The following is a 22,394-nucleotide window of genomic DNA, read 5'->3' on the forward strand; positions in this document are numbered from 1 at the left end:
TAGATGTGTTGGGATTTAAAAATTTTGGATTGGTCTGATTTTCACAGAGTAGCTCAGAAGTAAAGGCCCTCTTCTCAGACATCAGTGTTGTAGCAACAAATTACTTCTCTGAAATAAGCAAGGTAAGTACAGCAGGAAATCATGTACTTCTGCCTTTTAGATGAGTCACTTCCACTATACACGTATACTGTAAAGATACAGATAGAGTAAATATTACTTGTGTGTCACTTAAAATCCTTGTGTGATAGGGAATTTCTGATTAGATAAATTATTTTTCGTGCTGAATTCAAGTAAAATGCCCCTGATGTTATTTGGTGTGACAAGAAAGTAAAAATTTGTTGACCTGTGTAATGAGCTGTTACAATCAAGGGTTGGATGAGGATTAATTTCTGTGCCTGAAACACCACGTCAATGGTCAGAATACCATACAGGGTCACTGGGATCCCTGCTTATATAAATTAGTGTGATGCCCATAAAGCCAAGACTTAGTCTGCTCTGACTTCCTGGCATATGATGATGGGCCAAATCGGCAGGGACACCGAACTGAACGGTACCTGGGAAAATACAGGGATTGTGAAACCTGGGCAGGTGGAGCCATTGAGCTCTTCTGTTTGAAAATAGGGAATCTGTAGAGGAGCCAGTGGTCCTGGCTTATGAAAGGAGACCTCAGAATTTTGGGGGCTCCACCTTGGTCCGAGGTCTCTGAAGAAGTAGTGGGCCCTCTCTAGGTGGCTCCTGTCTCATGCCCAGCCTGGTCAACTTTTGGCAAAGACACCACAACCTACATTGGTTAACTTCAGCATCTCGTGAAAAGGTTAATGGCAGAAAATAGTATAATATACTACCATCACATAGCCAACCAACAATCACATCCTGCTTAAAATCACTTGGATCAGGTATCCTAGCCGTTCTAATGTTTACCCAAATGGTAAGTGAACCTCGACGTTATTGGCTGTAAGTCACTTGTTCCACTGTCATAATGAGGATAGTGTGGCCATCTCCGTGTGCTTTTCCATTATTATATATAAGTGACATTGGATGCAAGTTAAGCCTTTTTCCGTCACACTCCAGGTGCTACAATTTCAGACAAGACACAGAAAAAGGCTCTTAGTGCATTACCAGAAGAGGGTATGTGGCAATATCTGCCTTATTTATATACATTTTGTAGCTGGACAATGACTTAATGCCTCAAGTCTGCAGTCAGAAGTAGTTATGGCAACATTTTTCTACATGTATCTCTATAATAATGCCATAATGTTTGCAGCTGTATGTTGTTTTGCTTCTTATAGCACAAAGGTTTTGTTTTATTTTTTTTGTCTTTCCAATGCTCTGTCATGCTAGTCAAAGACAATCACACCAATGAAGTCAGCACACTGCCATTATACACTGCAGTTGTCGGGTTTAGAGGAGTGGTAGTTTTAATAGGACTCACAACTGACAGTTGCCTGGTAGAGTAGATCTGAAGCCTTATTGGATCCCAATGCCCAGCTGAGTTTAACTCTCAGTCTTTGAAAAATCTGCTTACTGACTTTTTTCTGCCTGATTTTAGATTGCTAAGCTAGAGGAGCACATGCATATGATTAAGAAAGAGATGCAAGAAATGAACAAGTAAGGAGTTATAGATAAACGCACTACTATTTAATTATACTGTAATGAGATAGACCTTGAAAGACCTACATGTTTTATTTTCAGAAAAATGGCTGAACAGAAGGCATATATTGCAAAGTTAGAAAATGCACTCAAACATCAAAGGTAATACTTTAACATTTGTTTAGATTATTGCTTCAAATATGCTATAATACACAGAAACATTTAACAGTAACTCAACACGCATGCAATCCCACACTGAGTGAAACGCGGAGTGTCCAAGTCACCAGAACAGCAGTACATAGAGGAAACATCGGGAGAACATGCAAAACCATCATCAGATTCAAAATCCACAAGCTTGGTGTGATTAAGTGTTTATGAGGACTTAAATATCGCAGTACAAGGGTACGTCCAAGGGATTACAACTTTTTTTTCCTAATTTATGACAAGTTCATTGTTAATTTTATAAGTGATATGGTTTTGACTTTACATTTATTTTGACATAATCATTTTTAAATATTGCTGGTTATAAATACCATGTAGAGCAGTGAAACATTTTGTCTTGCAAGGAAATCTGAAAGCATATATAAATGAGAAATTAGCGCAGCTATTTCACTCTCTGGTAAACCATTATTATTTTCAGCTGAACTGTGAGCTTCATTTTTCGCTTCACAGTGCAAAGGCAGCTTCACAGCCTCAGCAGACATCTCAGCCGGCATTAAAGACAAGTAGGTGGAGACTGAATGTTCATCCCTGCGACTTCTAAGCACCAACAGAGAGAAGCTGAATGTTTGCAGATTGAACCCGAACCCCTATGTATGATTTAGCGGAGTAAAGCCTTTACTCTATACACACTTTTTTGCTTATTAAGTCAGACTTGTTTGATATGATCACTGTCATTTGTGGTTATGAATTTGCTGTCCTTGATTATCAGTGTGTTTATTATCAGGTCAGGTTCTTATTAGAACCTTAGTTGTTCCAAAGGCAACAGTAATGTTGTAGATGGTTTTTGGCTTGATTGCATGATGTTAATATTTAATGTATTCATACATATTTAGCTTTTGTATACATACATATGTAGTATAATCAAATTTACACTCAGCAATATAAATAATATACATTGCTTTATCAAAATAAAGCCAAAAGTATCTTAAGGCATAGGGCGACATTAGTGACCTTCTGACCTTCAGTGAACCATGGCATAGATTTCACAAGTGCTGGTGGTCCCCAGATCTCCCATGAGCATTCAGCTGGGTTGAGATACAGTACAATGACAGGGACCACCATGGCTTATGCTTTACATTTGTTTCATGCTCAGAAACATGTTCAATGCCCGTCCATGAACAGTGGAAGGGACATTGTCAGGCTGGAAGACTGTACTCACATCAAGACAGAAGGCTTTACCATAGAATGAAAGCGATCTCTTGGAGTGGTTCCGTTTAAATCATGCTGGGAGGGTCTCTGACCATAGAAGCTGAAAGAATGGCCTACCTCAGCCTGTGCAGCATGTCTGTTCGTGACCATAAGTACGTTAATAAGTTAATTAACTCAGGGACTATTCCATTGTGGAAGTGCCTGCATTTAATATACCTTTGTCTTTCTCATATTCAACTATTTCCTTTTGTGGCAGGTATTGGTATTTGCCTTGAAATATTTCCTAAGCCATAATCTCTTCATACATAAATTAAATTAATGCTACAGAGTAACTGCCAAACATGTGCCAAAAAAACGTGTGTTTGTCTGTTCCTGCATAAGGATCGGTGTTGGGGGGGGGGGGGGGGGGGGGGGGCTGCATCAGCCCCACACCATTGTGTCTCATGTATCTATCTATTCATTCATGTGTTCATTCTTTCTCTAGAATTAATCCAACCTATCAATAAATGGGCTTTGTATTGAATTACACAGGGAAATTGGACCTTTTCAGCTTTCAATAATTTGTCAGTGAAACTCCAGAGGAGAAAAGTCCTTCTCTTAATTTCCAGGCAGCAGAGAATAGTCCTCTTCTTAAATTCTTCTAACACGTTAGACTGACAGTAGATTTTTTGTTTGGAGTTTGATTCTGTAGAGCTCACTTACAGTATGAAACAGTGGGCTCAGGCCGGTGTAATTATGCTGATTGAATTGTCTGCAGTTGTTAGTGTGACTCCACAGCTGTGGTTTTATTTCCTTGCTGAATTTTAGTGATCTTTTAGATAAGGCATTACCATGCTTTCCTCCACAGTCTGGCAAGCTCCTGGCGTAAAACAATTACCAGTGTGCAACAAATTGTGATAAATTGCTGTATTTAATTCAGTCCAAGAAAAGCGAATCTATTTTCCTTTTCTTGGGGCTGTTGGAAGGCAGTGTGTTTCAGCTCTTTTTCTCTGTCGATTCTGTAGGCTGCTTCTCCCCCAAACACAGTGGTTAATCACCCTAATTGCGGCAACATTCCGTAAATTCATCACGGGCCTGGTGACAGGGTGCGGGTGTAGGTAACCTGACACGGCGAGTGTCTGGCGGCTTCTGGTGATTTCTGAGCATGTGCAGGCCATGCTTGCTGCAAGCTTGCTGTGGCTCCTGAGCCCAGTCCTGGGGTACTTGGAGGACACAGAAGTAAAAGCAGTTTTGCATGCGGATGAATTTTCCCGGACGGTGCTTTCATCAGCATATCCAAAGCCTCTCTTTTGGAGAACTCCTGTGGAGTGCGGAATTTATTGGAACGAAAGAGCAGTTTCATAAACACACGTGGCGTTCATTTTGTAAATGCTCCCTAGGCAAACTACGAAAGTGATTTCAGCTATGTTTAAGTATAAACAAAGTTTTGTATTTAAGATGTGTCACATATGAATGTGTGTATGAAGCCTGTAGCCATGGAATGCATCACTGTGACTGAGCATATTTTTGCATCCTGACATCACCTGTTTGTTTGTAGAACATGTTAAAAATTCTTTTAATTCTTTTTGTCAGTGTACCTCAGCCTGTTGCTCATTGGCATCGTGAGTTTCCACACTGCCTTTTGTCTTTTCAGCTTCCACTGTGCTGCAGTTGCCCTATGTACCGCTGGCTTCTCAGCCTCGACTGGCGCCCTCGCAGTGCTCGTGAGTAAACTGACCAAGATGGCGGGGCCATGTTAGATCTTACACCTTAACCTGAGGAGTGGTAATGTCAGTGAGGGGTGTGCTGCAGTGTCACATCTAAAGGTAAAGTCACACTGGCACGAGAGAAATCCAGTGCCTCCGCAGAGTCCATCAAAAATGGGCATGACCAGATTATACGGTATACCATGGTAGGTTGGGTATACTGTGGTGTTTTTATTCAGCAAATGAATAGCACTACTTCTGAATTAGGGGTGGAACGATTCACAAAATGTACGGTTGGGTTCGTATCACGGTTTCGGGTCACAGTTTTAGGTTTGGTTCAGTTCAGTTCACTTTTTTTTCTATTTTGACAACACTCCAGAAATACCATACATCAGCAGTAGATAATCCACCATTTACGGTTCTTAAAATATCAGTTATTCTCAAGGACGTGTCATGTAGTCCTGTAAAAACTGAATGAATGAGGCCGTTTGGCATTAGGCACGTCATTGTGACAGTCTTAGGATAATGCTGGCTCTTAAAGCTCTGACCCCTAAATTGGTGTAAACAAAAGAACTCTGACTTTACTATTTTTATGACCAAAATATAAGCAAAGGCCATCAACAAAAAGTGAAGTATAGGATCAACCAGCAAACAGACATCCATTTCTTTAAAATAAACACATATAACAAATTTTCAATTCCATGACTGGCATTTCTTAATGGAAAGACTTAAGGTTTTTCCTTAAATTAGCAGACCATTAATATAACATGCAACATAAAGCAAACTAATAAACACTGCTCTGTTCATTCCATTTTTATGTTCTTCTGCAAGAAGATCAGTTTGTTCACATTCTCTGCCAAGAGACGAGATCTACTTGCAGTGACAATGTCCCCTGCTATACAGAAAACTCTCTCACTTCGTACAGATGTACCTGGGACAGCAAGGTAGCGTTGTGCCATCTTAGCAATGCGAGGATACTTATGCTTATTGCATTTCCACCATGCAAGTGGATCTGCATCCACAGAAATGGAGCCTGTGGCCTTGCATGACATGACTTCTTCCCGAGTGATGCTGCACAATGGCTTAGGGGGTCTCTCCTCTGTAGAGAGCTCTCCAAATAGCTCTGCCATGACAGATTTGTTTTTCTGGGGAGGACATGACATCGCTGATGTCTCTGGCTCTGCTGCTGAGGATGAACTGGCCACCTGGGCATCATTGGCTTTACCCTGTGGTATAAAAAGGCAAACAGCATAGCAGTTTTGAAAATATTAATAACAACAAAAAACTTTCATGGCAGCTAAGATTCTGAAATTGCTCTCTATTGGACAGTGGGAAAAGAAAATATTGCTAAGGCACAAATATGCTGTGTTTAAAAAATAGAGCAATGTTAAATGGTATATAACATTACATTTAATTATATACAAAAATAAAACCACAATACCTGATCTTCAATATCCATAATCTCGGTGGTGAGATCACTGTATATTTTCTGAAGAGAGGCTTCCTCCAGGTAGAGCAGGGACTTGAATCTTGGATCCAGGGCTGTGGCTCTGTGCAGATAGTCCTGAACATAGTAGTCTTTGTATCTGCCTTCCAGGTCTTTAGTGATGGCTGCCTTAGCATCTTTGATGGTGCAACTGTCCTCTTTACTTGGAGTAATTGATTTCATTATCATCTACTGCAGAGGGATGATCATTCACAGTGAGGGGTATGTTTCTGTGCTCATGAGGGTTGTCACATTCTTCAGAGGTTTGAACATCTCAATTAGGTCCTCTGCCAGTTTTGCCTCACTCTCAGTCAAGACATCGATATCTTTAACATTCTTCTTGACATCCTTGTCCATAAGGGCAGAATAGATGGCAGTCTGCTGTTCCACATAACGCTCCAGTATATCATGTTGTGTTTCAACGAGTTGTGACATGAAGTATTAGTTTGTGAACAGGCAATTTCAGCATCTCCTGCTTGGTTTTCAGTGCATGTTGTGCTTCCTAACTTTGCCCAGGAGTCGGGATACCTGACTTACTGAGACTGCATTCCTGGCTGCAAGATTAAGTGTGTTTGCAAAGCACCCAATCCGTCCAGCTGTTGTATTGCCTGCCTTCACCATGTTTTTTGCATTGTCTGTAGTAACAGGGATTGTGTTGTTGCCCCGCTCCAGTTTCCAATCTGTTACTGCTTCTGTCAGTGCTTCAAGGAGATGGTCACCTGTATGGCTCTCATAAAGTGGGCAGGTCTGCAAAATGGCGCTCCCAAGTAATGTGATGAGCAGTCACAGTTAGGAAACTTTCAGTGGCCCCGGACGTCCATCCATGATGGTGTGAAGGACAGCTCTTTGACAATTCCTCGTCGTGTCTCATGATAAAGTTCGGGAATTACCGAGAGATTTTTCAGGCTGACAGGATGGGCAGTTGTATCCTTGTCACCTTTTTCACCCTTGCATCCTTGATTAATTCTGACTTAAAAACTGAACCTAGGCTACCTTGTGAGATGTGGTGAGACACTTTATAGTCTCCAGTCTCTGCTGAGTGGAGGAGCGCGTCGCCACTCGAGCTCCCCACAAGAACCCCGTCCAGGTTTACTGTCCCGTGTCAGGTCATTTAACATAAGCAGCTAAGACTTCCTGCTTTTGTGTCCAAAGCAGAATGTACATTGGCTTTCATGAAGAGCCCAGAAGGCAGTACTTTTGTAAAAGCATTCCAAATAAATGCCCAGCCTTGTTTGGTTTCCCATTCATTAAGGGCTGCATTTGAGCTTTTGGCTTTCTCTGGATCTCAGAATGAGCGCTGCTGGGACTGTTGCAGCGCCACTCCAAGGTCATAGGGAACATTACTGAGTTATTATTGGAAAAACATCAAAGTGTTTTTTGGAGCAGTGGCTGTTTAGTGGATAGTAGGATGGCATTATGTTTTTTTTTAAATATTAAAACTTTTATGGGACTTCAAACTTAAGTGTGATTGCTTGCATTGATTTTGGGAAGAATCTGGGGCCTTGCAGTGCTAATGAATCATTGAGCCAAGAGCAGCAGTCACTTTGTCCATTAACTGATTGATACTACAAGTTCAGTTTGTTCAGCCATTTCCAGCTTTTATTGCCCTAACATGGGTCCATTCCCAAGTTCATTGGCTATTCTTTGTTTTCTTTTTGTGAATGATCCTCTGTTTTGTGCAATGGAAGTTTTGCACAGCTACTTTTGGGTAAGATATTTTACCGACGTTCACCCCGCCAAATGGTTATTAGCATTGTTTTTGTTTCTTTTCTGGTTTGACTGGTTGCCCATTTATAACTACCATGAAGAACTACCCAAAAAGGTATACGGTTTCCCTCTGTGCACTGAAGTGAAGTAATATCTTTAGCATTAGCATAACATTGTACCAATATAGCGTAGCTCATTTAATTATTACTCATTCTAAGTCTAGGCTAGCTTTAACATAGGTTGCCCAGTGGCTATTTTAGATCCAGGTTTGCATACAGACTGTGTATTTATTTTTAATGTAATGAATATGTTTAATTTTGAAGGCTGCTTAATCTGATGGCTGATGGTGAAGTGTGTTTACAATGAGCTTCATTTAGCTAATTGCTGTAGAGTTAGTTACAACATGCAGACTGTGAATGGAGACTTTTGTTAGCCTTGCCTACTTTTAAGGAATGGTCATTTGGTCAAATGTTTTTAATGTGAGTCAAGTCCTTCTCCTTGTGTCCACATAGTGGGCCCTGCTTACTCTTACCAGGGTAATCAATAGTAATAAAAGAGATAATGCTTAGAAACCATCTGTCAGCTGAATTGATCGATCGCCATGGGAATACAGCATCCAAAAGGTTGCTTGTACCATTTCTTTACCTTCTGCTGGATCACAAATTTGGAAACATTTCTTTGTATTCTGTACCATAGAATAGTAATTCCCCTGTGGGTAAATTCTTTTTTTGTCTGTCCCATCTTGCTCTCCGTGAGACTCACAGACACATAGATATGTCAGAGAAAGGGTCATAGCATAGGGTCGGCCATTGTCCAGTACCCCTGGAGTGATTGGACCTTTCTCAAGGGCCCACAGCAGCATTGGTCTGCTGGCCACGGGATTCAAACCAGCTACCCTCAGATCACGAGTCCTAACCCTCTGAGCCACACCCCCCGCAACATCCTAACCCACTGAGCCAAACCCCACCTCCAAGATGTGTGTTTAACTGAGCTAACTGGATAAAGGCAGTGCTGCCTTCTGATTTCCAGCATCAGTGTGCAGTGTTCAGGGTGTCTGGGGGTACAGTGCATGGACGTACCCTCTACACATAATGTTTGTAAATGGTGGACTTCATCTGAAGGCCCTTTGGCAATTTTCCTGATGCTGTGTGAGATGGCCTTCATATTGACAAATGGAAATGCACTAATTCCCCCAACCTCCATGGAGTATACTGTATATCTTGGCGATTAAACCCATTTTTATGAATCAGGGGACTCAACAGAAATATGTATGTTAACATTTATGAATCATTTCCATTGTTTTAATGTTACTCATGGCATTCGTTTCACAATGGTTGAGTTTCCTTTGTTTACCCTGTAGTGGCCAGTGAACATTTGCTTTCATAAGCAGACATGTCAATGAAACACACAACTTGGATGGACATCAATACTGAAACCTTAAATTTGGAAACATATCCTCTCCCCATACTCTTGTAAGTGGTATTTACCATATTAGACCAAGGGCCATAAATCAAACGTTTGTTTGGATTTTGTACATTTTATAACAGACAGGATACAGTAAAATCATACCAAAGAGAGTCCTTGGTTGCCTTTATAGAGCTACCCTATAATAAAAAATTTTTAAAAGACCTTTAAGTTGGACTTCAGACTGGAAACTATTAGAGTTGGTTTATTTCTTTTGTTTCAGTAACATAATATAAAAATAAACCCAGATGGTGGAGGGAAGAAGCAAAAAGCAGGTTCTGATAAACAGTTCTGTTGAAATACCTCGGGCCCTAGGGATATGTATGACGAGTCTCCGCCGTGGAAGTCAATTTACCCTGAATCCATGGAAAGGGGATAAAACTCTTATGTCCAAACGAAGCTTCACATCGTTTTGACTGCAGCCCCTGTCAGACACTTAGTGAAAAAAGTGCCCACAAAGTGACAGTTGCAGAGCAGCGCAGGGCTTTCAGGTTCAGAACGCCTGAAGCCTGAGGCGACCTCTAAGGTAGCAGCCGGTGAGTGATTCCAGCATATGGCTAAGCATGACGTCTGTGATGGCAGTTCAATGCAGACGCTCACCCTGCCATTAGTACTTTCTGAGTCCTGTCCAAACGAACAGGGATCTGAAGGCAGAAATGAATTTCAGCTGGCAGGAATGTATCCAACGTATATCCATGAATCGTTTTGGCTCTGGTTTCTGTATATGGGAAAGTGATACTGAAATGATCGAGATTGATCCTAGAATGAAAAAATGTGGCCTTATTTAGATTTCAAAATAAAAGTAAAAATAAACAAGATTGGGTTGTCAAGCATATTTCAGTCTAGGATTACAGTATGTGTTTAAATATATACTGTATATTTTAAGCATTATCCCAATATAAGCATAAGAATTCTGCGAAAGCTTTCTACACTCCCCAGTACTCCCAATTTACTCATCCCTTTTAGTCTTTTCTCATTTCCTGCTTTTATTTGGCGACTCTTAAGAATATAATATTGAGGAAGGTGCCTATGTTGAGCTTTCCCGACACACATATCAGCTGTTCCTCACACTTGTGGTCTTATCCCAATGCCTGATAGGCTAGCTTGGGGATACCTAATCTTATCCCAATACCCGATAGGCCATTTTGGGAATACCTAATCTTATCCCAATGCCTGATAGGCCATCTTGGGGATACCTAATCTTATCCCAATACCCGATAGGCCATTTTGGGAATACCTAATCTTATCCCAATACCCTATAGGCCATTTTGGGAATACCTAATTTTATCCCAATACCTGATAGGCCATCTTGAGAATACCTAATTGTATCCCAATACCTGATAGGCCATTTTGGGAATACCTAATCTTATCCCAATACCCGATAGGCCATTTTGGGAATACCTAATCTTAACCCAATGCCTGATAGGCCATTTTGGGAATACCTAATCTTATCCCAGTGCCTGATAGGCCAGCTTGGGAATACCTAACCAACTGCTTTCCTATGCCTATGCCTACATTTCCTATGTTAGCAAACAAAGTTTCCCCAACATGCAATTTAACTTTTTAGAATTTACATCTCAGTTATAAATCTATTCCCTTTGTTATAGCTAAATCTAAGTGAACTAGCTCTAACGTTATCAATGTCAGCCAGTCTCCTCTGATTGCTCTGTGTTCCTTAGATCACAATATATGCTGTGTGTACCTTATGATTTTACTCACAGCCCTACTGCCTGAGTGATTATTACAGCCCAAAGAGAACCCTGTCTTGAAAGCCTCATGTGTTCTTCCTTTAGCGCTCAGCCAATGGAGGTGGACGGCCAGGACTCATTCAGGAAGGTAAGTGCCCTCCAAAGACAAATCAAAGCAAAGGAGACTTTGTGCCTAGGGTTCTTTTACATAAAAAGGACTTTGTTTTGCATTTGTGTGGGACCTGTCAAACTGCTATTTCTGTAAGGCTTTTTTCAGTGTAATTTAATTTGCTTTGAAATGAATGTGAGAAACAAAAGAAGCAGAAATGTGTTAATATTTACATTTCTATGCCTACATGTATATATTCAGCATATGTACTTGTGTATATGCAGTTGTGTTTATGTTTTATAGCAGGGTTCTTCAAATCTGGCCCTCTATTCCAAATCCAGGCCTTGTTTTCAGTCCTCCCAGGTAGTTAGTTTAATAATTACTGATTCTGATTGGTCAGAGGCTTCACACCTGACTGACAGGTAAAGGAAGGCTGGAAAACCAGCAGTGCTCGGACCTCGAGGACCGTGATTTGAATAACCCTGTTTTATAGTGTGGGATACAGTCTCTTTGGTATTGTGCTGTCTATAATTATAAATATGTAAATGCATTACAGTCACATTTGAAAGGATTCCAAGTAAAACTACTGTCGGCTTATGTATATATTCAAATTAAAAATGTAATTTGTCGTGAAAGACTATTTTGCCAAGTAAAAATTCATCATTTATTATGTATTGTGCAGGATGGGATTTTTTGGTAATTGGAAAAATTGGAAAAAAAATCTAAATACTGTGAGAAACTGCTTCACTGTGTATGTATGAAGGAAACAGCCCAAAGGCAGGTCATCTCTGTAGAGTCCTACAGCCATGCTGTTAAGCTCCCTCTGGATATGATGAAGTAGCCTACAGTCACCCCCCTTTTTCACAGCCAGAGACAGCGGGCCCGGTCTCCAGACTGTCCCTGATCAGGCCAGCTTCCTATGGACAGATTGGTGCGTAGAACCATGGACATGTATGAATGCTAATTCCTTTTTTCTCCGCCAAGTATAAACTTTTGAATGGTTTTGTTTCTACATGTATATGCATAGGTGGTTAGGGTGTATTTGAAGGAGTTACACTATGATATCCATCCATTTTCTGAAACCACTGAATCCCAACTGGGGTCACAGAGCCTATCCCAGGAATAATGGGCACAGGCAGGAACCAACCCTGGGCAGCCGCCAACACACTCACAGGGCCAATTTAGTCTCACCAATCAACCTATCCTGCATACTTTTGGACCGTGGGAGGAAACCAGAGCCCCCAGTGAAAACCCACACAAACACGGGGAGAGCGTGCGAACTCCACGCAGAAAGGACCTGGGACCGAACCCAGGACCTTCTTGCCGTAAGGCAGCAGTGCTAATCACTGCACCACTGCGCCACTCTGGAGCATGATAGTTTATCTAATATACTACAAGACATGCAGGATTCAGATGAACTTTCCAGCAGGCTGATAGCAGCAGCTGATGGAGCGAAGCATCTCCTGCGGGTGTGTTTGACAGGTTGCCCAGCTGGGAGACTCTGGTCAGCTTCAAACTTTCCCCTAGGGAAGACTGTTATTGTTACAAACCTCCAGGACACAATTTTCTGAGTTTTACTGTTTGTGCAAGACTGAATTAATTAACTCCAATTAATGAATTGGCCTTGTCACAAAATGGAAGGACCGACGTTGTTAGTTGGGAATTTGTGAGGCAGATACAAACGTGTGACTAAAAATTTAGTTTTTTAACTTTTAAGCAGCATTTATATAACTGGTTTTTCCAACAAAACCCCGCAGTCGCAGCTTGGGAATATGTTCTAGTGTATGGTGCTATTTGTTTCTAAATAAAACAGTCTCTTAAGCACCTGAAATTTTATTGTGCCTCCAGGCCAAACTAAAAGACATGTTGTAATGCAGTGTTGTTGCGAATGGCAGTAATTACACCGTGAGCTCAGCGTGAGACGCAGGGCCAAGGTTTCCTCTCCGCTGGATGGGGGCTTTCTCAAGCGAACCTCCTTGACTTTTGCTGAGACATTAAAGCATTAAAGCAGTTTTTTTCTTTTTATTTGGCTTCATTTTTGTGATGTTAATATTTCCCAGTGATATACATAGATGTTTGGCCATTCGTTGTCGCACTCTATAATTTCAGCAAAAATTGCATTTTATGGAAACAAAAATTCTATTTAATGAGGCCAAGAAACCAAAGTGCGGCCTGACCTGTTGGATAATTGACATTTTTAATGAGAGGCCATGGAATTCTTTGATCTAAAAATGTATGTTCTTAATTTAGGGAAACATGGTTTTTATACTGAATATTCCCTCCACCTTGCCGGTGTGTCTGAGTCATTTAGGACAGCATTCCATCCAACATCATTTCGACATGATTCCCTTACAAACAAATGTAGGGATGATTAAAATCCATCTTCTTGGATTTTATAGAACATGTACACCACCAGGCAAGTGTTCCTCGGAATGACCAAAGCTCATGGGAGCCTTGTACCTATCAGCTATTTCAAAACTTAATGAAACATGAAGAATGTCTGATTACAGATATGGAACAGATTAATTTTAAATGAATATGACTGAACACAAAGACCAGTATACCTTTGCTGAACTCCTCTTTCAACAATTTTTTTAAAGGCATTTTACCTCATCTGTATGCTACAGGTTACTTTATACAGGCATTTATTCTCTAGAGAATAAAGCTGTTTGAAAAGATGCAGAATATGAATATTTCTTTTAAGATTCTTTTAAACTTGAAGGCCTGGGTTGACATTTGGTCTGTGTGTGATGTAGCTGGTCTCTTTTTTAGGTACCATCCACTGCAGGTCCTCCAGTCAGAGCTCGCTGATGATTGGTCAACATTCAGAACGATCCACCACTGTCAGGTAACCTTGCAGTTGGTGTCATAAGCACACCGGACATCGGAGCAGTACCTGAAGTCATATGGCAGGATGTGGGTAGTTCTCTTCACTGAAATTTATACACACAGGATGTGTGACCACCGGCTCTTCACATGTACATGCATCCATCCATTCACCCATCCTTTCCTCCTTCCTTATCCAGTCACGTAGGGGAAAATTTCAAATTCACCATATCAGCAATCACAACAAAACAGTACATCTGCAAGTGGTCGTGCTTGTATTTGCACAATCAGCCCACACACAGAGCAAAGTTATTAGGAAAGAATTTGACCGGTTTTCCTTTTTTCCACAGTTTTCTCTTTAGCTTGGTGTTCTTAAGAGGTACATGTTGAATTTGTCAGACACACATCTTAGTGAAACTATAAATTCGTGTCACATTACATGTATGATGTGGTAGGACGTCACAGCGGCCGCCAGCCCAGCCCCAGTCACCTTTATTTTAACCAGAGAAACACTCAGAAGATTCAAGAAGTTTCTACCAACAGGCTATAGCAATGGTGCAGGGAAAAGTGTAAAAAAGACCAGATGCAATATTTATCTACAGATCAAGGCATGAAAAGTAGTATTTACTTGTTTGTCCTTTGTTTTGTTTTAGGCACCAGTGTCATACAAATTTTACTGGATATGCACTGATTTTAAAAGAGTCTTATTGTATCTTCTAAGACTGCTTTTAAAACACTGCCATTTTGGACTGAGATCTTCAGACATTGAATCTGGTCCTGCGTCTCTTCCTCAGGACAGGCAACGCTTATGAGCTGTCAGGCAGCACGCGTGGTGACCTGACGGGTCAATCGCAGACGCGGTCCTACCACAGAGGGTTGGCCCGGGAGCTGCCTGGGTTCAGAGCCCCGCCGCTCTTGCACCATTCGTCCATGTCGTCCCTGGAGCCCCGCCCATTCAGCCTGGCACGAGTGCTGCCCAAGTGACAGCAGGTCAGCAATCAGAGAAGCAGCATCTCGCTGTGAGGCAGGTGGGCTGCAGGTCACCCAAAAACACACTAGCTTTGTTGTACGTCAAGTGACTCATTTTCCCCATGATTGTCCATTACTTTCAGGTGACTAAAGCCTTGCAGGTGCTGTAGTATGTAACATAACCAGTAAACATAACCAGTACAGTACTGCTTACTGTTGCTTAACAATATTTGATTGCCTGTTTAATTCAGCTATAGTTTTCCCCTGTCAATTTTAGATTAATTCACCGACATTTTCACCTGCAAAATAAATAGGTTTTTTTAAAAACCAGTGTGTTAGAGTACATTATTAGCCAGCCACCTAGCAATGCACCAGTGACTTATGGGCGTGTGCCTGCATTTTAAAAGAACGTAGCTGTGTACTACAGTACATCACAAGGAGCAGCCAGCTGGTTCTGCGTTTGTGCTGGTTTTTATGCTCCACATTCTCTATCCTACACCTAGGGCAGTGTTTCCCAAACCAGTCCTCAGGACCCCAGATGGTCCACGTATTTACTCCCTCCCAGCTTTCTACCAGGCAGTCCACATTTTTGGTCACTGGAGAAAAAATGTGGATCCCCAAGGAATGGTTTGAGAAACACTGATCTAGGGAAGCTTTCATGGGTAATTTAGGACATTTCATTTATGGTTTTAAAAAATGACAGTGGCATAATTTCAACCAGCAGATTTCCACAGATGAGATTTTTGATTTCATGATTTGGGAGCTCAGTGACTTAATCATCTGTCTGGTGTTTAAACCTAAATGTTAGTTTATGAAAGTAAATTAAGACTTTGCAGTGGAAATTTAATGAGTAAGAATCTATAAAAACAACCATTAAAAACAAAAAAATATGTGATACAATGCCAGTGAAGAAAAACCTGAAGAGCATAAAGGAGCACAGGTTCTGCTCAAGCCTGGACCCAGTTGCAGGCATTGATTATCTGGATTGCCCAATGAGATGTGAATCAATGAAATCTTTGAAACCTGTGTGTTCTCATGAAGACCACCAGGTTGTGCTATTTAACTCTGCTAAAAACATTTGCAGATTGTCATTCTCAGCCTTATGTATGCTTGCTTACACTGTAGCACTGAGCATTATGGGTAAAGGCACAGCCATCTACCCTGAAGGGTCTTAACTGGGGCGTTGCAGTGGTACTCAAAACCAGGAGTAGTGCCAGAATTTCTCCCATAAAATATCTGGCTGTACAAATGAGTTTACAAGCTGCTTTTGTTAATAGCATCAGCTAAACAACAAAATAATGCATTGCGGCACTTCCCAGTGGGCCATAGTCCGAGTATAAATACAGTTAGTTTCTTATGCAGTTCAAAGTGCCTAATGGAAAACATTAGAACATTTAAACAGGAGGTAGAATACTATCTACTGGAATACTATTATTACTATCTGATTTATGACTTCGATGTGTGTTCTTTGTGTATAAAAACAGGTGAGAGAAATGGGCCCAACATGCATGCATGGCCATAGGATCCCAAGACAAGCAGCCAGTGAGGACTTTACAGGACATGACATAATGTGTGTAGAGCCTGGAACTTTGTGTTGGGTTTTCAATGTTTACTTGTAGCTTGCTGGGTGCTTGTGTCTCCCATTTGGTTGCAGAGGATGTTTCTGAAGTGGACCAGTAGCGCCTGTACTAAGCAGCTATTAAAATGGTATGAAATTAGCCACATAGCAAAGTGAATTGTTTCAACAAAGAGACGACTTGTGTGTTTGTGTAGTGAGAAACCTGAGTGTTGAGTTGTGAATACACTTGTTCAGCTGCATTTCATGCATTACAAAATGTCTTTTGGAAGTGATAAAAAATGTTACATAAAAGTAAGGAGTGACTAGTTAGTGTTTAAAGGAAAAAACAAAATAAACTTGAGCAAAGACTTGAAGAACAGAAATAGAAAGATTCTCAGTGATCCAACCATGCAGACTTTGAACACGGGGGAATGAAACGCTGTGGTTTGTTATATTGTTATTTCGACTGTTTTTCCGGGCAGTATAGTGTCAAGTAAGAAGATCTAAAGTCTCACCGTTGAATGTGACCCATGCACATATCTCATCTAGCTAGCCTAACCTAATCGAAACATGTATCTCATTCTGTTAGCCAGACCAAATTGAAACACACAGCTCATCCAGCTACCCAAACCTAATCAGAACGCACAGCTCATCCGGCTACCCAAACCTAATCAGAACACGCAGCTCATCCGGCTACCCAAACCTAATCAGAACGTGTAGCTCATCCGGCTACCCAAACCTAATCAGAACGTGTAGCTCATCCGGCTACCCAAAGCTAATCAGAACACGCAGCTCATCCGGCTACCCAAACCTAATCAGAACGTGTAGCTCATCCGGCTACCCAAAGCTAATCAGAACGCGCAGCTCATCTGGCTACCCAAACCTAATCAGAACGCGTAGCTCATCCGGCTACCCAAACCTAATCAAAACAGACAGCTATCTGGGTACCCAATCCTAATGGAAAAGCATACTGTAGCTAATCCTGCTAGCTGAAAAGTGTAGCTCAACCAGCTAGATGAACCTAATCGAAACGCTTTCAAAACCCAGCCAGCTGTGCTAAAGTAGCTGTGCTGTGCAGTAGTGAACAAGGCCCTCAGACAAAAATACATGTGCCATAATTCAGCAACATGTGGGAAGAAGGACAGGGGGACACAGTCAGTGCATGTTGGAAGCTATTGCGAGCTCAGGCAGCAGTGCCCGGTTTCCAGGTGAGGAGCTCAGAGCGTGTATTGCTAATCTCTGTTCAGTTACACTATGAAAAAACAGGAAGCATTATTTGATAGGAGAAAAACGCATCTGACTGCAGATGATTATGGAAGTCATGACCGTTTAGTAAAAACACATTGTTACTTTCATGCCATCGAGGTCAGGCTTATTTTGTTGCAGTATTACAGGCCATAGTGACGCACTTCAGCTTTTGTTCAGATTTACAAATTATATCCTGACTTAGGAAAAGTTCTTTAGAATATGAGGGAAACTAATGTTTCCTGTCAGTACGAAGTGACCTTGGATTTTCCACAGGTCCGGGACGCCATTGTATCCAGACTCAATCTGGAGTTGATTTTTCAGTGGCCATCTTCCTAACAATCTGGGTCTCTGCATCAAAGATGGTTGTGGAGAACGCTTACTGTTTGAGCATTACCAGTGGAAGGACATGCAGAGCTTAATGCATACATGGAGCCACCATGGATTCAGGGCTAAATCAACAGACTACAGCCAACTACAGGAACTCTGTCCCATGGCTGAATCTGGGCGTCTCAGACATTCAGCCCCCAGTCCCCGTTTAAAGGAAATGATTCACTAGTGGAGCGTGGCTCAGCTAATAGTGTTTCCCTGTCAAATCAGTTGTCAGACATGCCCTGTTTGACTTTTGGTACAACCTCCAGCAGCTCCAACTTGAGCCCTTGGGGCCAGGAAATCTCTGTTTTACAAGGGCTTGTTCTAGCTGTCACAATGGTTTTAAGATTTATTGCAGGCACTAGTAAGAGGTCTGTTTTCCCCAGACAATCCAGCTTCTTATTCCTAGATTGATAATAAACATTTAAAATATTGTATGACAATACATTTCTTTAAATAAATTAAAGTATTTTTTGTATGAAATAATCCACTCTCATTTTAGTTGTCTCTTGGAAAAATTAAGTGCAAATTGGAAGAAGATGTCAGATGGTATCAGTATTGTGACCAGAATACTGTACAATATTACCAGCTGTTGATCTTTGAAAAGTAACAGGAGGGTCAGAATTCGGTTACTTTGAACAATATATGCATATGTACTGAAATGTACAGGTCATTCTTTGAGAGCAATTTCTCATTTCTCTGTATATTCTCTGTATGTTAGATAACATTATAGCATTCTGTAGGAGGACCAAACATAGTTACTCTTGTTTGCTTTCTGAAGTGAATCGGCCATATTCATATTTAAATGTCAGTATTATTTTACTTCTAGGTTTCCAGTTTAAACCAATTTAATAGTTAACTCAGAACAGGCACAAATTTCTGTGAGTCAAACCCTAGTTTCACAGCACTGAGGGAGTCCGAACGTGAATAGGCCTGTGTATGATCTTACCTGAAGCCTGGTAGTGAACAAGGCCTTTCCAGATGAGGTCGAGGGGTGATGTCTCAGAAGGAGAGGTTTATACCCTTTCAGACAAGCAGCGATGAAAGTATCAAGTTTTCATGGCACGTTTAGTGCTTGGCTAAAGTTAATCGAGCATGCTTCTCCCAGGACAATATCTGGAGCATGTCAAGAGAGATGTCAGGAAAATATGGGTTCTGACATGGGTTTTAGCTTGCTAGATTTAAAAACAACATGCTGCGAAAACTCATGCGCCATGACCCATTCACCGGTGTTAAATACGAGCATGTATAGCTTAACAAAAAACATCATATTAAAATAAAAGACATCAGAGGACATTCAGCAAGTAAAGTAGAGCCCCTATGCTGTACTAGACAATAGAGAACAGGAAGCTAACCTTGGACGGGACAAGAGATGGGGGCCTCAGCCACTTTCTGTGGCGCAGACAGGGAGAGTGGCTTTTTGTTATGGCATTGTTGGGAAGACTAAGCCTAATGTAGCCTAGATTAGGCTCATCTCCGGGCCGGGTTGCTAAAGTAAACATCTGTGATCCCTCGTGTGTGTCAGCTTGAAGACAAATCTGAAAGGGTATGATAAAAGGTGCAATGAATTTGTGACACTTTTCATCGAACATAAAGCAACAATGGCTGTGGAGCCGCGAGATGCTGTGAGCGTTTCATTGAAAGCTGTCTCATGGGGAGTCGCTTGAATTTCACTGTATATGAACAGTACGTTAAAAAGCCTCCCAGCTTTGACTGTTGACCCAAACTAATGGAGAGAGTCGGATTATTGAATTAGGTCGAGGCAAACTATTCAGCATACCCATCTATGTAGTTTCGGTGAGTGCAGCTCTCTTTGTTGCAAAGAGACAGGGTTTCCTTGGGGCAATTAAATACAGCCAGGAAGTACATTTCAAATTCAGGATAAAGTGACGGAGATACAACTGAACCAATAATGTCACCTCTATCCAAATCCATTCTGATGCATAAAGAGATATTCATAGATTCATCTCTGTAACAGTTTGCTGTCAGTAAAATGTATTGGGGTAGTAAGGTCTAATAAGTTGTCGATAAAGGAGCGCCTCAGCTTGAAGGACAAAGAATGAAATGATAGATCCGGAAGGGATTAAATCCTACTTTTTATTGCCTAAACTCCCAGAATGCTCTGCAAAAGATATGCAAAAAATTTTATTTTTCCAAAATTGTTTTCTCCAGTTATATTAAGAGAATGTGATGTAATGATGATTTTAATAATACTTCCCATAGAAATTTTAGGGGGAAACAATTTAGACAAGAAGACATAAATTCTTAAGCAGAGATGATCCGGTAAAATTATCCCTTGAGAAATGATGACAATATCACAGCCCTTCAGTGCAGTCAATAGAGATTAAAACTCAGTCACCTTGAGAACATTGGGCTTCTTCTTATAAAGGAACTTTGGTACAAAGAATTAGAAGACATGTTGAGTCCTTTTTTCCATCAGAGGTTTTTGAAAATAGGAAATGGTTGTACTGGTCCTCTTGAAATCGCTTTGATTTACAAATGTATCAAACCCAAAAGTAATTCAATAAAGAAGCTATTCATATTAGAGAAAATGTGGAAACAATATGATTGTGGGAAGATGTTAGGGCTGAAAGGCATGGATACAGTTGTTTTGCAAGAACGCTTCATGTTTCTGAGTCCTCCAGCTGAGAATGGTGACCCCACAGCCTAAGGTGCTTCCCTGGACCAGGCCATCCTGAGGCTGCTGATCTGGATATGTAGCATGGGCTGCTGATCTGGATATGTAGCATGGGCTGCTGATCTGGATATGTACCATGGGCTGCTGATGTGGATATGTAGCATGGGCGGCTGATCTGGATATGTACCATGGGCTGCTCAGTCTCAGCCGCTGGCTACACTCCAGCTGTGGTTCGGCAAAACTACATGCTCTGAATTCTAAGGCTCCATCTTAATTCTTTGTATTCTAATTCTGTGTGGATTACAGATATTGTTCTTGGAAAAGGAAACAGAGCAGCCATGAAAGTATTAAAGATCTATAGATTATCATTAAGGTGATTTTTATGGTTAATTCTTTAAAGGGGTATGAAGTTTGTCGATAAATAGTAATCTCATAAGACAGGAACCTGTAATCTATATACCTTGTATTTATGTATCTATTTGTTTATTGGGGGGTATGTGTTCATAAACATGATCAGTACTTATTTACACTCCTCATGCATTACTTACTGGTCCCTTAAAAAGTGGGAGGCACATACTGTATACAAACTGTTGTAATTCCCACACCATTCACCTGATTTGTATGTAAATAAAAGCTGAAAGTCTGCAGTTAAAGCACATCTTCTTCGTTTCATTTCAAATCCATTGTGGTGGTGTATAGAGCCAAAAAGATTAGAATTGTTTCGATGTCCCAATATTTATGGACCTGACTGTATTTAAGGGTAGGGGCTGCATTGGATAGCTGTGTCACCTTAAAAGGATGGGGGTTTGAATCCATGCACATTGTCCCTGAGTTGTGTGGGCTTTCTCTGGCCACTCTCCGGGTTTCTTCTTGCAGTGCAAAGATTTGCAGTTAGGTGAATTGGCGTCAAAATTGCCCATTCTGTGTGCGTTCCTGTGACAGCATTGCTGCAGGGTTGTCTGTGCGGTGCCAGCAACCAACGGCAGTATAGAGCATTGCAGTGTGGGGCATTGCAGTGTGGGGCATTGCAGTGTGGTAACCCCAAGTGCCCACAGCCGGTTACTGCAAAAGCCGGCCGTCTGCATGCCCTTTCATGGCCTCAGCCCACACCTTAAAGGCGGTCCATGAGGTCAGGGAGCATGCAACACTAGACTCAACACATTTTTCAAAATTGGGTAAACACTGCAATCTTTACATTGGTTAACGTATCAGTTACAGGTCTGGCGCTCGCAGCGTAATTATAGAAAACCTCTGAGCTGACAGTCATCAGCAGCAGAACTTGGTGTTAAGCAGTAGATGGGCTCTCGGGGCCCTAGTGCTGTGCCCCTCGGGTCATTTTCTGACATGCGTCATTTCAAGGCCTCTTTTTATATTTATGAGGCCGGCAGTTTGCCATGTGACAGCAGTACATGTGTTATGTCCCTCCCAGCAGGGGGGCCGAGTGGCACAGTGTGCCAGCTCCCAAAGCGCTGGATACTGGAGAACCTGTCCCAGCGTGGCCTGAAGGACAGGGTGCTCACCCTAACCCTAACCCTAACCCTAACGCCTGATCGTCTTGACCTCTTTCGCACTTCCTCTTTGGATGGAATTTTTAGTATTATGAATAGTACAGACGCTCCTCTACTTACGAATGAGATACGTTCCGAATGGCTGTTCATAACTTGAAATGTTCGTAAGTCGTTATTC

The 22,394-nt window shown here is 41.4% G+C and overlaps 1 protein-coding gene across 4 annotated transcripts in view; it reads left to right on the plus strand.

Annotated features, from left to right (window-relative positions):
* rnf212 (ring finger protein 212) overlaps positions 1-22,394 on the plus strand; it is a 34,964-nt gene that overhangs the window by 1,693 nt on the left and 10,877 nt on the right. Inside the window, exons 4-15 of one of the 4 annotated variants that reach the window (XR_002836712.2) lie at positions 48-122; positions 1,072-1,128; positions 1,550-1,608; positions 1,693-1,752; positions 2,263-2,315; positions 4,595-4,664; positions 11,097-11,139; positions 11,968-12,031; positions 13,873-13,948; positions 14,721-14,916; positions 16,380-16,465; positions 17,975-18,157. Coding sequence is in view for 2 of the 4 variants with exons in the window: in XM_023799956.2 (XP_023655724.2) it covers positions 48-122; positions 1,072-1,128; positions 1,550-1,608; positions 1,693-1,752; positions 2,263-2,315; positions 4,595-4,664; positions 11,097-11,139; positions 11,968-12,031; positions 13,873-13,948; positions 14,721-14,910 (747 nt within the window). In the remaining 2 variants the exon portion in view is untranslated. Of the gene's footprint in view, positions 1-47; positions 123-1,071; positions 1,129-1,549; positions 1,609-1,692; positions 1,753-2,262; positions 2,316-4,594; positions 4,665-11,096; positions 11,140-11,967; positions 12,032-13,872; positions 13,949-14,720; positions 14,955-16,379; positions 16,614-17,974; positions 18,158-22,394 lie in introns of those variants that run through there. The other 3 variants (XR_002836711.2, XM_023799956.2, XM_023799954.2) reach the window with 3 other exon arrangements.

This window comes from Paramormyrops kingsleyae, chromosome 12 (assembly GCF_048594095.1).
Source record: "Paramormyrops kingsleyae isolate MSU_618 chromosome 12, PKINGS_0.4, whole genome shotgun sequence".
In the NCBI taxonomy this organism is placed as follows: Eukaryota; Metazoa; Chordata; class Actinopteri; order Osteoglossiformes; family Mormyridae; genus Paramormyrops; species Paramormyrops kingsleyae.